Source organism: Tursiops truncatus, chromosome 4 (assembly GCF_011762595.2).
Source record: "Tursiops truncatus isolate mTurTru1 chromosome 4, mTurTru1.mat.Y, whole genome shotgun sequence".
NCBI lineage: Eukaryota > Metazoa > Chordata > Mammalia > Artiodactyla > Delphinidae > Tursiops > Tursiops truncatus.
Window position 1 is genome coordinate 77,748,623 of NC_047037.1, and position 18,749 is coordinate 77,767,371.

General features: G+C 43.2%; 1 protein-coding gene across 7 annotated transcripts in view; it reads left to right on the plus strand.

Moving 5' to 3' along the window:
- The window catches only part of HGD (homogentisate 1,2-dioxygenase), a 54,321-nt gene that overhangs the window by 32,124 nt on the left and 3,448 nt on the right, over positions 1–18,749 (plus strand). For 5 of the 7 annotated variants that reach the window (XM_073804188.1, XM_073804189.1, XM_019922775.3 and 2 more), the window contains 8 exons: positions 1,686–1,777; positions 2,972–3,006; positions 3,836–3,915; positions 4,871–4,970; positions 7,051–7,175; positions 9,336–9,440; positions 11,743–11,869; positions 16,553–16,734. In XM_073804188.1, the coding sequence (XP_073660289.1) occupies positions 1,686–1,777; positions 2,972–3,006; positions 3,836–3,915; positions 4,871–4,970; positions 7,051–7,175; positions 9,336–9,440; positions 11,743–11,869; positions 16,553–16,734 (846 nt within the window). The other 2 variants (XM_073804192.1, XM_073804191.1) reach the window with 2 other exon arrangements.

The following is an 18,749-nucleotide window of genomic DNA, read 5'->3' on the forward strand; positions in this document are numbered from 1 at the left end:
ATACTATCCACACCTGCCCACCACTCTCTTCTGCGGTGAGTGATCCAGCCATTTGCAGGCTGGATGCCAAGCAGAAGCAGCCTTGGAGGCAGGCAGCAGACATAGCACCACCTGCCTCTGCTTTTGGGGCTGGCAGAGGGATGTCTTACGTACAGGCACTATATGGCCACTGACACCAAAGGGCACTTGTGAGCTATTTACAACATCTCCAAACAGCCAATGGAAATTGGGCATTTACCTACTTCACGTTTCTTTGTTCCTGGCTGGAACACGGGTTCTGAGCCTTTTTGTTCCATGGACTCCTTTGAAAGTCTGGAAGCCTGTGTTTTTATTTTATTTATTTATTTATTTTTTAAGCCTGTGTTTGTTTTTAAATGCATAAAATAAATTACATAAAATTACAAAGAAGCCAATTATATTGAAATACAGTGATAAAAATATTAAAATAGCAAATTTGGTTTGGTTTATAGTAATATATATGCTACTTTCTTAATGCACTAAGTCACAAGATCTATGAAAAGATCTAACAACTATGGTTATTAAAAGTATGAGCATAAATGATATTTTGGGATATCTGTAACAACTATAATGTGATATAAAATCATCTATGGTTTCTGTCAGTACAAGGTTACAGGCACTTCTAAAACGGCTGTGGTTTGTTGCTTACATTCACGTTAACTGAAGGAAATGATAAATTTCAGTCAGAGATTAGTGAAATACATATATAATTTTTTTCCCCATCCAATTTCATGAACTCCCCAAAATGGACCCCTGGGCTAGAATAGCATCGACTCAGGGTGGCAACTCTAGTTAGCACAATGCTGATTAGAAGTTCTGCTTGGTAGTTATAGGTGCTGGGAGTATTGGAACAACTGTGCTCAGAACAAAGCATATATAGGGGAGAGGCTGGGAGCTACAAGGAGGTGGGGCTCAAAGAAGCCAGGGGAGGGTTCTGTACACCAAGCTCAGCTCATAGCTTACTTAAGGAGAGTCCAGGTGCCCAGCCTTAGGCCAAATTGTTTGTTCCATGTTGAATTCTTTATCATATTAAGTGCTCCAAGCCCTGTGTGGGCTCCTCTAAATAGGCCCCAAACTTGCAAACTGAGTTAAAATATAAAAAGAAATCTCTCACTCTGGGTGAATTATAGATATCTGGAGGAACAGAGCTCCCTCCTTTCGGGAAGGCCCATGTGTTAAAGTCTTTGGGACTGTGGGTTATTAGCAGAGAGGATTACAGTTGGTCAGAATACTTTCCTCTACCCTGTTCTGGAAAGATTAGGGCTGACCCTATTCATAAGCAGAGGGCTACCCACATGGTAATGTATATTTGAGGGGCATTAATTGGTCCTTAATGCTGCAACTTTCCTCCCCAAGCCTCCTAGATGCCTAATTTTACCTCCAAAGGAAACTCTCCTTCAGGTTGATCTTAAGCACCAAACTGATAAAATGCCAAGTAATGAATTGATGCTCTGTAAGGTCAACTCTGATGGAGCCATTAAGACAATCCAGACCTAGGGCCATGCCTGGCAATGAGGGTGAGCCACCATCTACAAAACATAAGTCAGTAAATTCCGGGTTCCCTGGTCCCAAAGGGAAGACCCTAGTAGAATTTGCCTCATGACTCTCAGGGACCCGTGGGAGGGCTGGCCTCATTCACCTTTCCCTCTCGTGCGGGTCTCTCCCAGGGCCTGCACACCTTGTGTGGAGCTGGAGATATCAGGTCTAACAATGGGCTTGCTGTCCACATTTTCCTGTGCAACACCTCCATGGGGAACAGGTAAGTGGCTCAGAGCTATGGCACGAGAGCCCCCTTCCCCAAGAGCTACTGGCAAGAGGGTGAAGGCTGGTTTGTTGTTTTTGTTACTTTTTTTTTTTTTTTACCCCAGAGCAATCTTGATATACATTTTAAAATAATGACAATAAATGAGCATTTCTATCTTGACTGACTTCTGTGGCATAAATAAGAATGTCACATAACAATGCAAATACAAAAGGGACAATGGAGCACTGAAAGCAGGAGTAGTCTAAGTATTCTGACTCAAACCTTGACTTTAATCAGGTTTGAGTCAGAATATCCTTAACGTCTAAGGTTCCCCAGGGCTGTTCTTGAGTCCAAAGTCATACTATCTGAGCAGCCATTAGGGCTACCTGTTGGTGGCAGACTTTGGCTTCAGCTAATAACTTTGCATAAGCTTAAAGATCCTAAATAAAAGAACTTACATATTAGTTTTTTTTTCAAAATCAGAAACACTTCCATAAAAGTCATTTTTGCCTTTTCTTTGGGAAGCAGAATATCATAGCAGTTTTGCACACTACCTTTGGAACCAGACGGCTGTGTCCAAAGCCCAATCCATTCTTCTTGGCTCAGCAACCTAGGACAAGTCGTTTAACTTCTCTGAGCCATGAATCAGGGCCAAAATCACGGCCCTATGACAAGGCACTGGAGATGTCCCTCGGGGTCCAGCGTCATACCAGGCTCCTCCTGTCTGTCTACCTGAGCTACATTAGCCTTCATTCAGTTCTTTCTACCTGCCATGTGCCTTTCTGCCTCAGAGCAGGTGCCTGTGCTGTTCCTTCTGGAATGTTCTCCCCACCCCACCCCCATCCCATCCCCAAGCCCTTGCCTAGATGATTTTTTCAGATCTCAGGTCAGACATTCCCCCTTCAGGGAAGGCTTGGCTGCCTCCTCAGACTAGATCAGGTTCATTATTCTTTCAGTCCCCTGAACGTGACATTCACAGTGCCATTACAGTTTATGATGATATGGTTCTGTAGTTGTTGGATTGCTGTCTGACTTCCTACTAGACTGTAAGACTCCATGAGGGCAGAGATGGGGTCATTTTGCTCATCATTTTACACCCAGCACTAAGCCTAGCACATACCAGGTACTGAGCAATAATTTGTGCAGTGAATTAATTTGCCTGGACAGTGTTAAAACTGACAATCATAGGAATTATTCTATATGTTTCAGATGCTTTTACAGTTCAGATGGAGACTTCTTGATTGGTAAGTTTTGAAGATTTCAGACCCTTTCATTGGTAATTGATCCCTAGTCATAAGCTACTTTTTAATTGTATACATATGACTTTCCTTTCAATCTGTCTTATTTAGTGCAGTCTACAGACTGAGGTGTAAAGGCGATTGGAGGTCTGGAAAAGATTCTTTGTGTACCCCCAAGCGCCTACTCTATTTCCTGGTCTCCCTGTCTTTGCTCGTTTCTTCTGGGCCTTTCTGATCTGGGAGATCTGGGCAGCTGAAAAGAAATGAAGAGTAATACCAACATGTGATTAACTTGTTAAGATAACTCTATTTGCCTTCACACTCACCCAAGAAAAGACCATCTGTCATTGATATCTGCAATATAAATACAAATTTTCATGAGACCATCAGGAAGGATGGAAAGTCTAGTAGGGATTTTTCTGGTCTATCCATTCTTTTTCAATGGTTTTAGTACGATATTATGGAGTGAACATTTTGATGTAGACAGTAGACATGCAAATGCCAGCATTCTGCTGGAACTATCAGAAATGGGTCTTTTTCCAGCCTATTTCTTCTGCTCTTTCTGGTCAAGCCACAGAATTGTGCAAATACAAGCTCCTTACCTGGCAACCAAAGAAAAGAAGAAAAAAGCAGAGTCAATTTTTCCATTCATGTTTTTCTAGATAGTAAAATAGCTAACATAAGTTGTCAATTCTGTCATATTCCCCCATGAGACTCAATAAAGTACTTTTCATTTGGAATGAAAAAGCAAATGCAGCCCTTAAGCCTTTTACTCTTCATGAAGTCATTCTCGCCTGAAAAGAGCTACCCACTGCCACCCTGTCTTTTTTGTTAGTTCCCCAGAAAGGGAAACTTCTCATTTACACCGAGTTTGGCAAGATGCTTGTTCAGCCCAACGAGATATGCGTCATTCAGGTTGGTGATGTGTCCCCCTCTCCCTGCTTCTCCCTAATTTGGGAGCAATCTGATGTTGCAACTGCTGCTATTTCCAACTCTAAAATTTCTCTGTCACGTCTGGGCAATGGGGAGGAAGTTTGAGTTATACAGAAGGCTCCCTGTGCAGAAGGGTAACTAAACTTGTGTGCCTACTTTGTTTTATTATTTTTCAAATTTATTTTATTTATTTATTTAGTTAGTTTAGTTAGTTAGTTAGTTAGTTAGTTAGTTTGGCTGTGTTGGGTCTTCGTTACTGCACGCAGGCTTTCTCTAGTTGTGGCGAGCGGGAGCTGCTCTTCGTTGCAGTGCGTGGGCTTCTCATTGCAGTGGCTTCTCTTGTTGTGGAGGACAGGCTCTAGGAACATGGGCTTCAGTAGCTGTGGCATGCGGGCTCAGTAGTTGTGGCTCACAGGCTCTGGAGCGTAGGCTCAGTAGTTGTGGCGCATAGGCTTAGTTGCTCTGCAGCCTGTGGGATCTTCCCAGACCAGGGCTCGAACCCGTGTCCCCTGCATTGGCAGGCGGATTCTTAACCACTGCACCACCAGGGAAGCCCCCTACTTTGTTTTAAAATAGTACACAATCACAAAGCAAAAAAAATTGTCAATTCACTTTCCTAAATATTTATACACACTCTGGATAAGGCCCTGGTGCGGGTGGAAAGCAGTGAAGATGGATTTCTTTAAAAGTTGGCTAAATCAGGGCACTGTTATCTATGGACCCAGTGAGAGAGTAGACTAGAATTGGTTTGGTCACAGATGTGATTAGAAGTTAAATTTTTCTTTCTACCTCCTCTTTGAGCTGGTCACCTCTCCAACATAGTTCAACAGGCTACAGAATTACTTGTGCAAGTGAGGTTGGCTGTGGCTCTTGGGCAGCTTCTTTATAACTACAGGTATAATTTGGGAGAGCACACCAATGTTTACTTCTGTTCCAGAGAGGAATGCGGTTCAGCATAGATGTCTTCGAGGAGACCAGGGGCTACATCCTGGAGGTCTACGGCGTCCACTTTGAGTTGCCTGACCTGGGACCGATTGGTAAATCTTCAATGCAAGCTTCTAAGCCTGACTTGAAATATAGGACACAGATAATTGCATGAAAGTTAAACATCCATCTCCCCTCTTTATCTCACTCAAACTTCAACTTTCCTCTCTAGACAACTTCTTCCCTAGACGAAGTGTAGTTGGGAATTTCAGAACATACTAGAGTTCCCTGAGCAATCGCAGACTTCTTATTTCAGACTTCTACGTTCAGGGGCTCCAGGTGGCATAGCTGACCCATCTGATGAGATGACAGCTTCATTAATTAGCTGGTCAGTGCACCAGTCCATCAGCTTGTCTTGGCTCCCATGTTGTGCTGAGCGTAATGACAGGAACCACATTAAGGCTAGAACAAGCTTCTTCCCATCACATACATGCATAACAGAAAACGATCCAAGCCAACCCATGGTAAATCTCTCTCTAGAATAGTATACAGACCATTGGAGAGCAAAACAATACGTAATAGATTTCAGGTTATACAGAGTATACCCTAGAGGATGTAGAAGTCTGGGTTACTGTAGGCCAAGTCTCCAGTAACAGCTTCATAGAAAAGATAAGATTTGACTAATCCTTGATGGAAAGTTGAGGGAAAATAAAGAGGAAAGAGATGAGCTTAAGAAAAAGTGTACAAGTGGGAATGGGTTTTGTGGATAAAAGGAAGATCATGTTCTTAAATGAGTGGTTTGTATGTAGACAATAAAATGGGAAAAGCCATAACAATGGTAGGGGCTATGTGGCTATGGAAAGGGGAAACGGACTGAAAGACATACAGTCTATGAACCTCACATTCCTACTGAGCATCCTCCAAAACATCTACACACTTGAGAGTCAAAAAGCATACCTCCCTCAGTACTGTGAAGGAGCTAGAAACCACAGCCTCCATGAGGCAGATTCAAACTTTCAAAAGTGAAACAAGGTCCCCCACCCCCAATTCTTCTGGCAAGCTGGAGACGGGAGAGCAGGAGAGAAGTGAAGGCGGTAGGAGGGGTTGTTCACAAAACGTCCCTGGGAGTGAAAGGAGTGGTTGGGAAAATTGGCCCTTGGTTCCATCTTTGGCATGTTTGCTGAAGGTGGTGGCCACAGCCCCCAGCTCTTCCCTTTCCTTGTCAACAGATTTTTTTTAGAGCAAACCAGGGACAGGCCAGCATGTGCCTTCTGGTCACTCCCCTGGGGGATCCAAATAGTCAGAGGAAGGTGAGAAGCAGCAGAGAGGCAGTGGAGCCATGGTGGGCCATCTGTTATCTTGCTCTCCACCCGCTCTTCCCACTTTGCTCTGGCTTCCTGCTGCTCCAGAGCCAGCAGAGCCTCCGGGTTCCATGGAACACGTACCCTCTGGAAAATATATATAATTTACTAACCAGCTGGGGACATTTTTTCTTTTAAACCCCAGGAGCTGGAAATGATAAAACACTCCCCAGGTCTCTCCACTCAGAGTTAAATTATGTTTTTGCACTTACGTTTTTCATTTTTGGTCTTTTGATTTATTTTTTTCTCTCTGGAGGGAACACTCACAAAGCAAAGGTAAGCAGGCAAGTCCCAAATACTGTCTCCCTCAGTGGCAGACAGATTGTCAGGCTGCAGAGCAGTTTTTCAGGCTTGGGTTGATTGTGAGTTCTGTCTGAGGAGCAGAGGCACGCCTGGGGCTACAGGATGTAACCTTTCTCAAGGACTGTAGATGAGTTCTAGAGTCATCAGAGTTTTCTTGGAAAAAAAGATCTAGTATTCTATCATATCTTCCCTTTCCTCTTTTCTAGTCTCTCCCTCTCCTCCCCTTCCCTCCCCTGTAGTGATGAGATAATGCATGTAAAATGTTTATAAACCATATTCACTCTACAACTTTAGGACATAATGCTGGTGATGATGATGATGCTATTTTCATGATTTTTTTCTGACCAAATTCCTTAGGTCCTCCTTAAAAGGCACCAGACTTGGATTCCAATGAGCCTTTGAACAATGAAAGCAAATTGTGGAGTAGCTTTTGACGTGGAAGAGAGCCCTTTCTCTTTGTGCAACAGTGGGCATCTTTCCTATGTGATTTCAGAAGTGTCTAAAAGACTTTTGGGTCATTATGTTCTAGGAGCCAATGGCTTGGCCAATCCTCGTGATTTCTTGATACCTGTTGCCTGGTACGAAGATCACCAAGCGCCAGGTGGTTACACTGTGATTAATAAATACCAGGGCAAGATGTTTGCTGCCAAACAGGTAAAGTAAGCGGGTTTGTAGGCAGGGGAAGGAATGAATAGTTATTAAGCACCTTCTGATTGCCAAGGCTAGTATTAAGTATTTACATATATTATTTCATCTTTACCACATCACTAAGATACTACAAATAAGGTGCTACTTGCCTTACTTGTAGTCATGAAAACAGGCCAGGTGGTGATAACTTACCAAATGTCACACTAAATGACAGAATCAGCATTCAAACCCATATCTTTCTGACTCCAAAGGGCATGCTCTTTCTATTTATCAAGCAATAAAAACCCCACAATATCTAGGTCTCTATAAATGTTGGGGAAGCATAATATACAGGCAGGGCAATATGTTCTGAAAAGGAAAATGAGTTAATAGCAGTTCATCTAAGACTTATATTCAAGAATGGTCACCATATTTTCAAATACAAGCAACAATTGATAGAAAACAAGCAGAACTCAGTTAGTTTGACTTTGTTTATAGCACCAGCCTGGTAAACTCAGGAGATAAGCAAAGACATAGATAATAATAAAAATAACAATATATAATCTGTAATATAATACATTATTACTTCATATACTGGATATATAATATAGTAAAATAAAGTAACCATACAGTAAAAATAATCCAAAGATCTCTTCTGTTTACCATTATTCATTTGCTTTATTTTTGCCCATTTAACTTATTGCTTATATTTTGCTAAGGCACGTTATTTTCTTTGGACAGCATCTAGAAGGTATGCTAACCAGCAGAGACCAACTAGTTTGGCGTTTAAAATTAACTCTTGAGGGTTCATTGTCACACTCATTGACACATAGTCACCCTCATATTCTCTGGATCAGGATTTCCTAAAATGTGGTTCAGAGACCACTTGCATCAGAAATTCTCAGGAAACTTGTTTAAAATGCAGGTGCTGAGCTACTACTCCAGCCTGGCAAAAATGATGACCTCTGGGGATGCAGTGTGGAAATCACATTCATTTTTTTTTCCTGTGCTATACAGTAGGCACTCACCAGCCATCTACTTCGTACATAGTAGCGTACATACGTCAATCCCAATCTCCCAGTCCGTCCCACCCCCCACCCCTTGGTGTCCATATGTTTGTTCTCTACCTCTGTGTCTCTATTTCTACTTTGCAAATAGGTTCATCTGTACCATTGTTCTAAATTCCACATATATGTGTTAATATATGACTTTTTTTCCTCTTTCCGACTTACTTCACTCTGTATGATAGTCTCTAGGTCCATCCACGTCTCTGCAAATGGCGATAAAGAAGATGTGGTACATATATACAATGGAATACTACTCAGCCATAAAAAGGAATGAAATTGTGCCATTCACATTCATTTTTAAATGACTATTCCCTGTATTATATTTGACATATATTTGATAGAGGATCACCATTCTAGAGGTAGCCAGCAGCTCCATGGGTTTCCACTTTCCAAATGGACTCTGTGTGGGTTATTCTCTGTGTGAGCCCCCACTGATCCATTCTCCCATCTCTGCCATGATCTGTGCCCTGGGAGGCTGACCTACATGGACTGTATCACCTGGACTCCCTAGCCTAACTACCTTCCTATAACAGAACACTGATCCTCTCTTACCCCAGGGCAGACCCAAGAAGCATCACCTTAGGATTGCTCTGAAATCTCAAGTCCCTGGGGCTGGAACTCTTAGAGACCTTCTAGCTTTCCTGTACTCACCAACCGAGGCACTGAATATACTAGAATCTCCTCTGGGCAGCAGTTAGCTGGAGAGCAGTCACAGCCAAGTGCCTACCCTCAGCACTGGGAAACCCAGACGGTGGCCCAGATTGTCAAAGAATTGCTGGCATCCACAGATTCTCACAATTGTGTTAAAATTGTTGAAAAGGCACTGCTTGGAGCATGTGCTGTGCTTGTGCTGCACATGTGATCAGAAGCAGCTGCAGCTTATGAACTGGAAGACTAGGGTTAGCGGCATAGCGAGGACAGTTTGAGAGAATGTGAAGCAACCACAAGATGATTCAGGGTGATATTTTTCCCAGAGATGGTATTATTAAATGATGAGAACAGAATCACATCAAAAAAGAGACAATAATGCCAAGTACAAACTGAGGAATCATAGCTACAAAAGCATTACATGCTAAAATCACCCTTTCCTGCCTTTTTGTTGTTGTTGTTGTTAAATCAGGATGTCTCCCCGTTCAATGTTGTGGCCTGGCATGGGAATTATACGCCCTACAAGTACAACTTGGAGAACTTCATGGTCATCAACTCAGTGGCCTTTGACCACGCAGTAAGTCTGGCCCATGGAGGGGCCCCGGGGAGAGGACACCCGTAGGTGGGAGGGGTCCACAGTAGACCCCTGACATTCACAGATTTAACACTACCAGTGTCACCCTTGGAAGCCCGAGATTTAGTCATTTGTCGCTGTGCTGACAGGAATTTGAATCATCTGCTGCAAGGCTTCAGTGAAGGAGTAAATAACATAGCTAGAGGGCGATCCAGGCTAAAAGCTCAGCACTCACCCTGCAGTACAGCTCAGCTCTCTACAGAGTATTCACAGGAACTCTCCTACATGGCTAAAAACTTGGTTTCTTCCTGGAAAATGTATCCCCAAAAGAAAACCAGTGCTAATGTTAGTGATGGAATGGTGAGGAAGGAACATTTCTGGATTTGGAAAGTTCTCTGTCCTGCTCATAAATACCAAGAGTCTGCTAGCTCTGGCTGCCCACTCCAGTGCCTCCACTCCCGGCTCTTTTTAGCCATGATGGAACAGACAGCCCTCTTCTAAAGTTACTCATAATGTTCAGTGCTTGAATTTAAACCAAAGAAATTCTAGATTATGAACTCGATCATATTTTTCAGTCAATCAGGGGACTACAAATAGGTCCCCAGCCTACAGTGCAGGCCCCCAAGGCCCCGCATTCTCGATAAAGTGCTACTTCTGAGATCCTGGGGGAAAGTTCACTTTGCATAATAGATTAACTTTACCCACAAGCTGGAGGGGTAATTAGAGCAGAAGCAAGAAACCAGAGACAGAAAGATTACTCTGAGCCAGTTCAGCTTACCTCTAGGGGCCCAAAACTACCCTTCTGAAGAGCAGCAACAATTAATAAAATCAAAAGGGAAAAGAAAATGAGGCATCATGCCCAAAGCAGCAAGAAAAAGGATCCTGAGACACTGATAGAGCTTTATTTGAGCTTCGCTACCTTTTAACAGTTTCAGATCATTTCTCATGACAGATGAAGGAGTGTTCATTTTCACAGCATAAAGCGTTTTTTGACTTGCATTTACACATGCCCAATCTCCTCTGTACTGCTGCTATAGTTGTTTTCCCAAAATTCAGACCTGATCATTCTATCACAGCATTAGAAAACCTTTGCAGGTTCCCTGTGGTTTAGGATTAAGTCTGAGCTCTGAAGCATGGTATCTGATGGTCTTTGCCATCTGGCCCTGGGCTCATTTCCCAGTACCGCCTCTTGCCCCTCTCCCTTTTGCCAGTGCACTCTGGGCTTTAGCTCTCTTGCCTCAACAAAATCTCTGTGCATTTTGATCTTTCCTGTTATCTGTGCTTAAAATGCCTTTCTGCCTTTTCCTTCCTTTCCTTCCCTTCCTTCCTTCCTCCTTCCCTCCCTCCTTCCCTCCCTTTTTCTTTCTTTCTCCTTTCATTCTTCAGGTCCTACCTCAAATGTCACCTCCTCTTTGAAGCCTTCCCTGATCCTCTCAGTAGAGATAGGCACTCTGTACCCCCTTGGCTCTCTATTTGTAAAGCTAGATTTCCCTTGGCACCTTGCTGTGATTCATTATTCATGCACTTGTTTTATTACTCCTTCAGTCCCCCTCACACACACCCACCACCACCACTAATGATGCTAAAGAGCAAGGAGTAGTGCTCAATCATCTTTGAATCCCAGACCCTCATGTGGCATCTGAAAGTAAACATGATCATTGATTGCCATTAAGTTGAATCTCAGTCTTTCCACCGAAGGAGTCTAAAGTTCTTGATAAATCATAATATTGTCCCCCCACCTATTCCCTTTTCCCCTACACTACCACCACCCAGACGAGTGATGCATTTTAGACCTGAGAGTCAAACAAGGGTAAGAAAGCAATGAGGATACCATCTGGAATCTCTGTGATTCCTCCAAAGAGATGCACATCCTACATCTATACCAACCCTTGGATATTATTTTATTTCTATTTCCACCTTACTCTGAGCACCCCTTCTGCCAAGAGCTCCCTGCAGCACATCCCAGCTCTGGTCACTCTGACCTGAGGTTGGGAGGCATGCACTGCTTGTTGTCAGACCCACAGGGTAGTACTTACATGAAATGAGGGCTCAGCAGGGTGAAAAAGCTGCTCAGAATCTCCTTAGCTGGTGTTAATTCATTTTGCTTCAAGCACAGCAAGAGGGGAAAGTCAGATGAGGGATTACTACACCTCGATGACAAGCCCAGACTTCTTAGCCTGGCCTGTGGTTTGATCAGACATTACAGTTTCACTCAAAAACCCTTCATGCATGGGTGACGTGTGTCATTGTTCAGTCACCTCCCTCTCCTCGTGTCTTCAGGCTTTCCTTGTCCTTTCTTTCACAGGACCCATCCATTTTCACGGTATTGACTGCCAAGTCTGTCCGCCCCGGAGTGGCCATCGCTGATTTTGTCATCTTCCCACCGCGATGGGGAGTTGCTGATAAGACCTTCAGGCCTCCTTATTACCACAGTAAGTCTTTTGCCAAGTTACATTTGAAAACCAAAGAGATGGCAGAGTGGTGAGCGTTACCCATGGGGAACGCTGCCAGAGGTGTTTTTGGACGCCCTGTCCTGGCTGGAGTTCAAAGCCTGCCTCCCCAGGCCCAGTGCCGCTCCCCCAGAATTTTAGCTACTTAAACGCCACAACTTGTGTGGGGATGGCAGTGGCATGTTGACTCTGAGAAGGAAACAACTGTGTAATGCCTAGAGCCCAGTTCCTCTGACCCTGAAGAATGGCACAAAGGCTGGTAAAGGATGAAGCAAGATGTTTCTCTACATTTTAGGTATAAAGGGAGGAGGAACCACGGGATGTTGTTGGTTAGTTTGCTGTTTTTGGAAAGTTCATTATCTAAGTCTGGTTCAAGAGCCAATAACATGTGCCTTCTCCAATAATAATTGGAGGGGTAAAGCAGATTGCAGTCCACACTAGGGGATGGATCCTATTCTGGAAGCAGTTTCTGCAAAGCAGTTGTTGTCTAGAACAGAACTTACCAAATCTATGATTTTTTTCATTTTATTAATACTGTTTTTACTTACTGCGAACACTTACTGACAATTTCCTATGGCTCTAAGATTCTTTAAAAGTATTAACCCGTTCAATCCTCGTAACAGTTGTGAAAGGTAGGTAGTATCATTATCTGCCTCCACCCCCGCCACTTTTTTTTTTTTTCAGAGATGAAACTGAGCTGTGAAGGATTAAGTAACTTGCTCAAGGCCTCACAGCTAGTTAAGTGGTGGAGTCAGGATTTCATGAAGGCAGTCCGATGCCGGACCAGTCATGGGCACTAGCAGATATGCCTAGCACAGTGCCCAGTGCATGATATGCATCTAATAAATATTTATTTAATAGGTGAATGCATCACCAAGAATGAATAAGGTACCTCATGGCTGTACTTAATGAAGCTGGCATTTTTAATTGTGCAGTAGCTAGCTATAAACCCAACCTAAATGTCAACGCACAATTCTACTTCCTGGAGAGTGCATTTTTGTACATAGAGTTCTGGAAAGACTGTGAGGTGCATGTCAGCTGGAACCTTCTAAAAAACAAACCCCTTTCTTTAGTTAACCTCAGGGCTTTCTGTCTCTGAGGCGCCTCTCGATATGTACCCAGGTGGCAGCACTTTAACAGGATACAACAGTGACTAAAGGAGCGATTTCGGCATTTGTAGAGGATGGAGAACAAAGGCCCTCAGAATGGAAGAAGGTCACTTCATGGTCAAATGTCAGCATCACCTTTCTCAGGTGAAATCACCTGAAAAGGACACAACTGGTTAACACTTCAAGGACACCAGATACTTTGTGAATAGAGATGTAACAAACTATGTCCTTTCTGAAGAATATCAAGCCCATCACAGGTCCCAACTGTTCTCCTCCTGGAAATTAGTCCCCTAGAGAGCCTGTTGTCAAGGCAAGGGAATTGCTCTGGATTATAGCCTGTACGTCACATACTAATCCTTGATACTTCACTATTTCACATAGTTCTTATATGGAGGCTGCTCTTCGTGCCTGAGGTAGTGGTTTTCAAATTTTAGCATGTGTCAGTGTCACCTGGAGGGCTTGTTAAAACGCAGATTCCTGGGTCCCACCCTCAGAATTTCTGCTTCAGAACGTCCAGGGTAGGACCTAAGAATTTGCATTTGTACCAAGTTCCCTCGTGATGCTGATGCAACTGTTCTAGGAACCACACTTTAAGAGCATTAAGGGATATAAAAACCACTTAGAATGACTTTTTTAAAAAAAATTTTCCCCTGGGTCCACTCTCAGAGAGTTTAATTAGTTGGTATTGAGGTGGAACCTCAGAATCTGCGTTCTGAACTAGCAAGTCAGGGGATTCTGATGCAGGAGGTCTACAGACCACATGTTGAGAAATGCTGGCCTGGGGCTTGTCTCCCCACCCAGGTTCGCTCCTGTGCTACAGCTGTCAATCCACTGCTTGATTTTAGTTTGTAATTCAGACTGCCTGAAACAAATGGCCTCATGAAATGCCTCTTCTAATTTTTTTTTTTAAGACTCTCAAATAAATTTGGCCCAGGATAGATAAATCTCAGAGAGGTATGGTTGCCCTGAGTTAGTTGGAAAAACCCCAGAACCCTGCGTTAGAAATTATTTTTACCAGAGATATTAAAAATAATGCTTTAGGGCTTCCCTGGTGGCACAGTGGTTGAGAGTCCGCCTGCTGATGCAGGGGACATGGGTTCGTGACCCGGTCCAGGAAGATCCCACGTGCCGTGGAGCAGCTAGGCCCGTGAGCCATGGCCACTGAGCCTGCGCGTCCGGAGCCTGTGCTCCGCAACGGGAGAGGCCACAACAGTGAGAGGCCCACGTACCGCAAAAAAAAAAATAAAAATAAAAATAATAATGCTTTAGCAGTAATCAAAATCTCTGCCACTTTGATGTGACTTTACAGAAGTGGAGAATGATTTCTGTAGAAATATTGCCTCCAGTCATCTTGTTTTTTTTAATAAATTTATTTATTTATTTATTTTTGGCTGCATTGGGTCTTCGTTGCTGCACGCAGGCTTTCTCTAGTTGCGGTACGCAGGCTTTCTCTAGTTGCGGTGAGCAGGGGCTACTTTTCCTTGTGGTGTGTGGGCTTCTCATTGTGGTGGCTTCTCTTGTTGCGGACCATGGGCTCTAGGTGCACGGGCTTCAGTAGTTGCGGCATGCAGGCTCAGCAGTTGTGGCTCACGGGCTCTAGAGAGCAGGCTCAATAGTTGTGGCACACGGGCTAGTTGCTCCATGGCATGTGAGATCTTCCTGGACCAGGGCTCGAACCCGTGTGCTCTGTGTTGGCAGGTGGATTCTTAACCACTGTGCCACCAGGGAAGCCCACCTCCAGTCATCTTAATGCACCTTAGTCAACTGGATTCAGCATTTATCAAAAAGGCAAGGTCTACCTTCCCAGTGTCCTTTGAAATACAGAAAATTATGTAGAAATGTCATCACCAAATCATTGCTACCTAAATTCATATTCAGATCAAAGCTGAATTCTGTCTTGCTCTCTTCCCAAAATTAAGCCATGAAGGTGACCCTGAGGATACATACTAGATCAAGGAGTGTGACAGCATATTTAAGTCATGAACAGAACTGCTTTTAAAATATAGACACTTTATGCTTACCGTTGCTTCTTTTCCTCTATTTCTGCTTCATGGAGAAACAAGTAGAGCTATGACCTGGGTCTTACCTTTTCTGCAGGGGCCTGCAGCAGCATTTTGTTTTCTGGGCAAAATGGGTATGGCTGTTCAGTCAGTTCCACAAGTATTTTGGCGCTTGGCTATATTCACAAGTAAGGAAGGGGGTGGAGCATTTATCATGTCAAATGTTTGGCTTTGCAAGGGTTGCCAATGCCATATCTCTCTTCTCTGTCTAAGATTTGCACTCTCAGCACTCTCATGGGACAGACTATGACTACGACTATGACTATGAAGAACTTTAAAGAGGCTGTTTCTTACTCATTTCTATCACAGTACTTAGCACAGTGTCCATATATGCAGGATGGATGGAGAGGCAGATGGATAGGGTAGGAAATGGACAGATGAATGGATGGATGGTTAGATGGGTAGATTTTCACCCAGGTGTTATATTTCTTTAATTCTTGCGCTAGATAAAGAGCTTTGTTTCAACAGAAACATAAGATAGAAAAAGTGGAAACATTGTGATTTTTGTCAAATTTTGTTGATTCTGGAGGCACAACTGGGACCAGTATACTTAACTTATATGAAAGCAAATTTCCATTTAACTTGGGAGAACTTTCTAACACCCAGAGTCTTCATTAATATGATAGGTTCCTTTGTTGAGTAGAGTGCTTCCATTCACAGGAGACATGCAGGCAGAGCCCAGAAGGTAATCTGTCAGGAATGATATACAGAATATTTCTGTTTTGAGTAGAAGTAGGGTACCTTCCAATATTAAGATTTTCAGATTCTATGAAGAGAATGTCAATGGGAAAAAGAATGAATCTAAGAAGCATTTTAGAGAATGAAAGAATAAGTTGATATTAGATTCAGATATAGAAGATATTTGTTAGAATATATAGTATTTATGGATTAGTTTTTTTAGATAATAAGATTTTTTCACACAGATTATTATTTATTAACAGCCTCCAAGTCCAGGGTTCTTTCCATTACATCACATTTCCATCAACACACACACACACACACACACACACACACACACACACACCCCACTTCAATTTTCTAATTTGGTAACCAGAAATATAGTGATACCCTGTATGACTGTGAGGCTATTTGGGAAGGGATTCAGATCTGAGAAAGAGGATAATTTTTATATGGGGCTTGTAAGCCTAGATGATGGAGTACATCCCTTCTTTATTATGATTTGCATGTTAACTATTATTAAAATTCTTGTCTGGGCCTTGATTTTCTTTAGATCTAGCATAATTTCATCCAGGCAGTGGAACTGAAGACCTCTGATAATCCACAGGGCCATGGAGTAGAGCTTTGCCTACCAAGAATTCCACCCTAATGAATGTTTTGCAGTTGTTTTCCTGTCTATCTATATTCTTTATTATTTCTATGAAATTTATCAGATTCTCCTATCTTCTTGACATTCTGTGGAAATAATGTTTGAGAGGTCTTGGTGTTTTCGGGCCTTGCCTGAGATAATAAAAATAATACTGTTTCAACCTTCCCAGGGAACTGCATGAGTGAATTCATGGGACTCATCAAAGGTCACTATGAGGCAAAGCAAGGTGGGTTCCTGCCAGGGGGAGGCAGCCTGCACAGCCCAATGACGCCCCATGGGCCTGATGCTGACTGCTTTGAGAAGGCCAGTAAAGCCAAGCTGGCGCCTGAGAGGATTGCTGATGGCACCATGGTAAGCAAGTTAGATGTGAGGCTCTGGTGGCTTCTGGGGTCCCCAACCTTGTTGAGAGGCTATTTTTTATTTTTCCAAAGTCACAAAGAAGGAGTCAGGAGAGGAGAGTGTGTGTCTATGTGTATGTTCCCATGTGTGTATGCACACACCCCAATGTATACACTAGACTCCTGATGTGGTAGGGTAAAAAGAGTTTGTATTGTACTTGGAGTCAGACCTGGGTTCAAATTCTAGCTCTTGGTTCCTGTGTGACCTTGAGTAAGTCACTTAACTTCTCTGTGCTTCATTTTCTCCATCTGTAGAATAGGTAGAGCATCCAATCCAGCCAGTGGCTGTGATTTAACCCTGCTGACTGTACAGCACTGTTCAAATATAAGGGGGGATATTTTTAATACTATGTGAGGAGTCTTCCCTTATCTGTATGCAGCCCTCTGTATATATGCTCTGTCTCAGAGTCATCTCCTGCATTTTGAAGTAATCTTCTAGGGCCACAGGAACAGGGGATACAGGATGTCACCTTTAGCTTGTTTCTCAAGCCCAGGAGGGTCAAGGAAACCTTTGCCTGACTACAGTCAGAGATTGTGAGCAGCAGTTCTCAGCTGTTTTCTCATTTTGTTTTGCTCTCCTTTGGCATGGGATGAAACTGATGGGATTTAAAACCTGTTTTGTATTCCTCCTGTGTCACGCTGTAAACACTGAGGCTGAACACAATTGCAGTTAGCTGCAGTACTTGATTTCATTTTATTTTGCATTCTAGTTTATGGACCACAATGAGTAATTTTATGCTAAATCATATGTAAATTTGCTTTAAAGTTTTAAACAAATGCCTTCAGTGCCACCTGACTTTAAAATTGATAGCACAGACCTGCCTGACTCCATGCGCAGCTTGCAAACTACCTAATCAGAGAGCTTATCTGTCCCTCTGCCCAACGCAGTTTACTTGCAGTTCCAACTTGAGGACCATAGTTGATGGAGCTGATCTGCAGGGGCAGGGTGCGAGTCCCATCTGCTGGACCTCGGCTCCATTTCCCCTTGCAAGGGCCTCTGCAGAGTTTCTGTAGAACCCCTTCATCTCTGTGCGAGAGCTCTATGAAATATTGATAATCTTAAGCTATTACCTCTGAAAGTTCCTGGAAGTTCACAGGCTACCCCACAGTTACCACTTAGTAACCTTCAGTGCCCAACTTGGCTTTGGATAGTGTTACCAGGGAGCAGTGCTTTTGCAACAGTGAGGCACAGGACAGGGCTGTTTCTATGAGGAGCAAGACTTTGGGGAATGTCTAGGGCTTGGAGCTCTAGTGAGAAGGAGCTCTCCTATGGAGGGGAGCCCAGACTACCTGGCAAAGGAGGGTCCAACACTTTACTAGACCTAACTGGGTCTCCCTCACCATTTCCAATTACATAATTTGGATCCAGGCTCATCCATATGCCTTATCCTTATACCACTTTGCAATAAATTAACTTTATAATACTGTCTTCATAGCTCAGGTGGGATGGAGTTTTGTTACTCCAGTCAGACAGCAGGGCTCCTAAGAAGTGGTCAGCAAAGAGACAACAATAATTATGGCCTTAATAATGACTTTTATATCTGAATAGTGCTTTATAACGTGCACAACACCTCCATATGATCTTATTTGGTCCTCATATCAAGCTTGTCACGGGAAGTCAGGCAGAGACAATCAACTCCATTGTTTTATTTTTTAAATATGTATTTATTTATTAGTTTATGTATTTGTTTGTTTGTTTATTTATTTATTTTGGCTGCTTCTGGTCTTAATTGCAGCACGTGGGATCTTCGTAGCAGCATGTGGGATCTTTAGTTGCGGCATGCACACTTCTTTAGTAGCAGCATGCAGACTCTTAGCTGTGGCACGCATGCGGGATCTAGTTCCCCGACCAGGGATCAAACCCAGGCCCCCTGCATTGGGAGCGCAGAGTCTTACCCACTGGACTACCAGGGAAGTCCCTCTCCATTGTTTTAGGCAAAAAGAAGTTAATGTATATTAGACACCAGA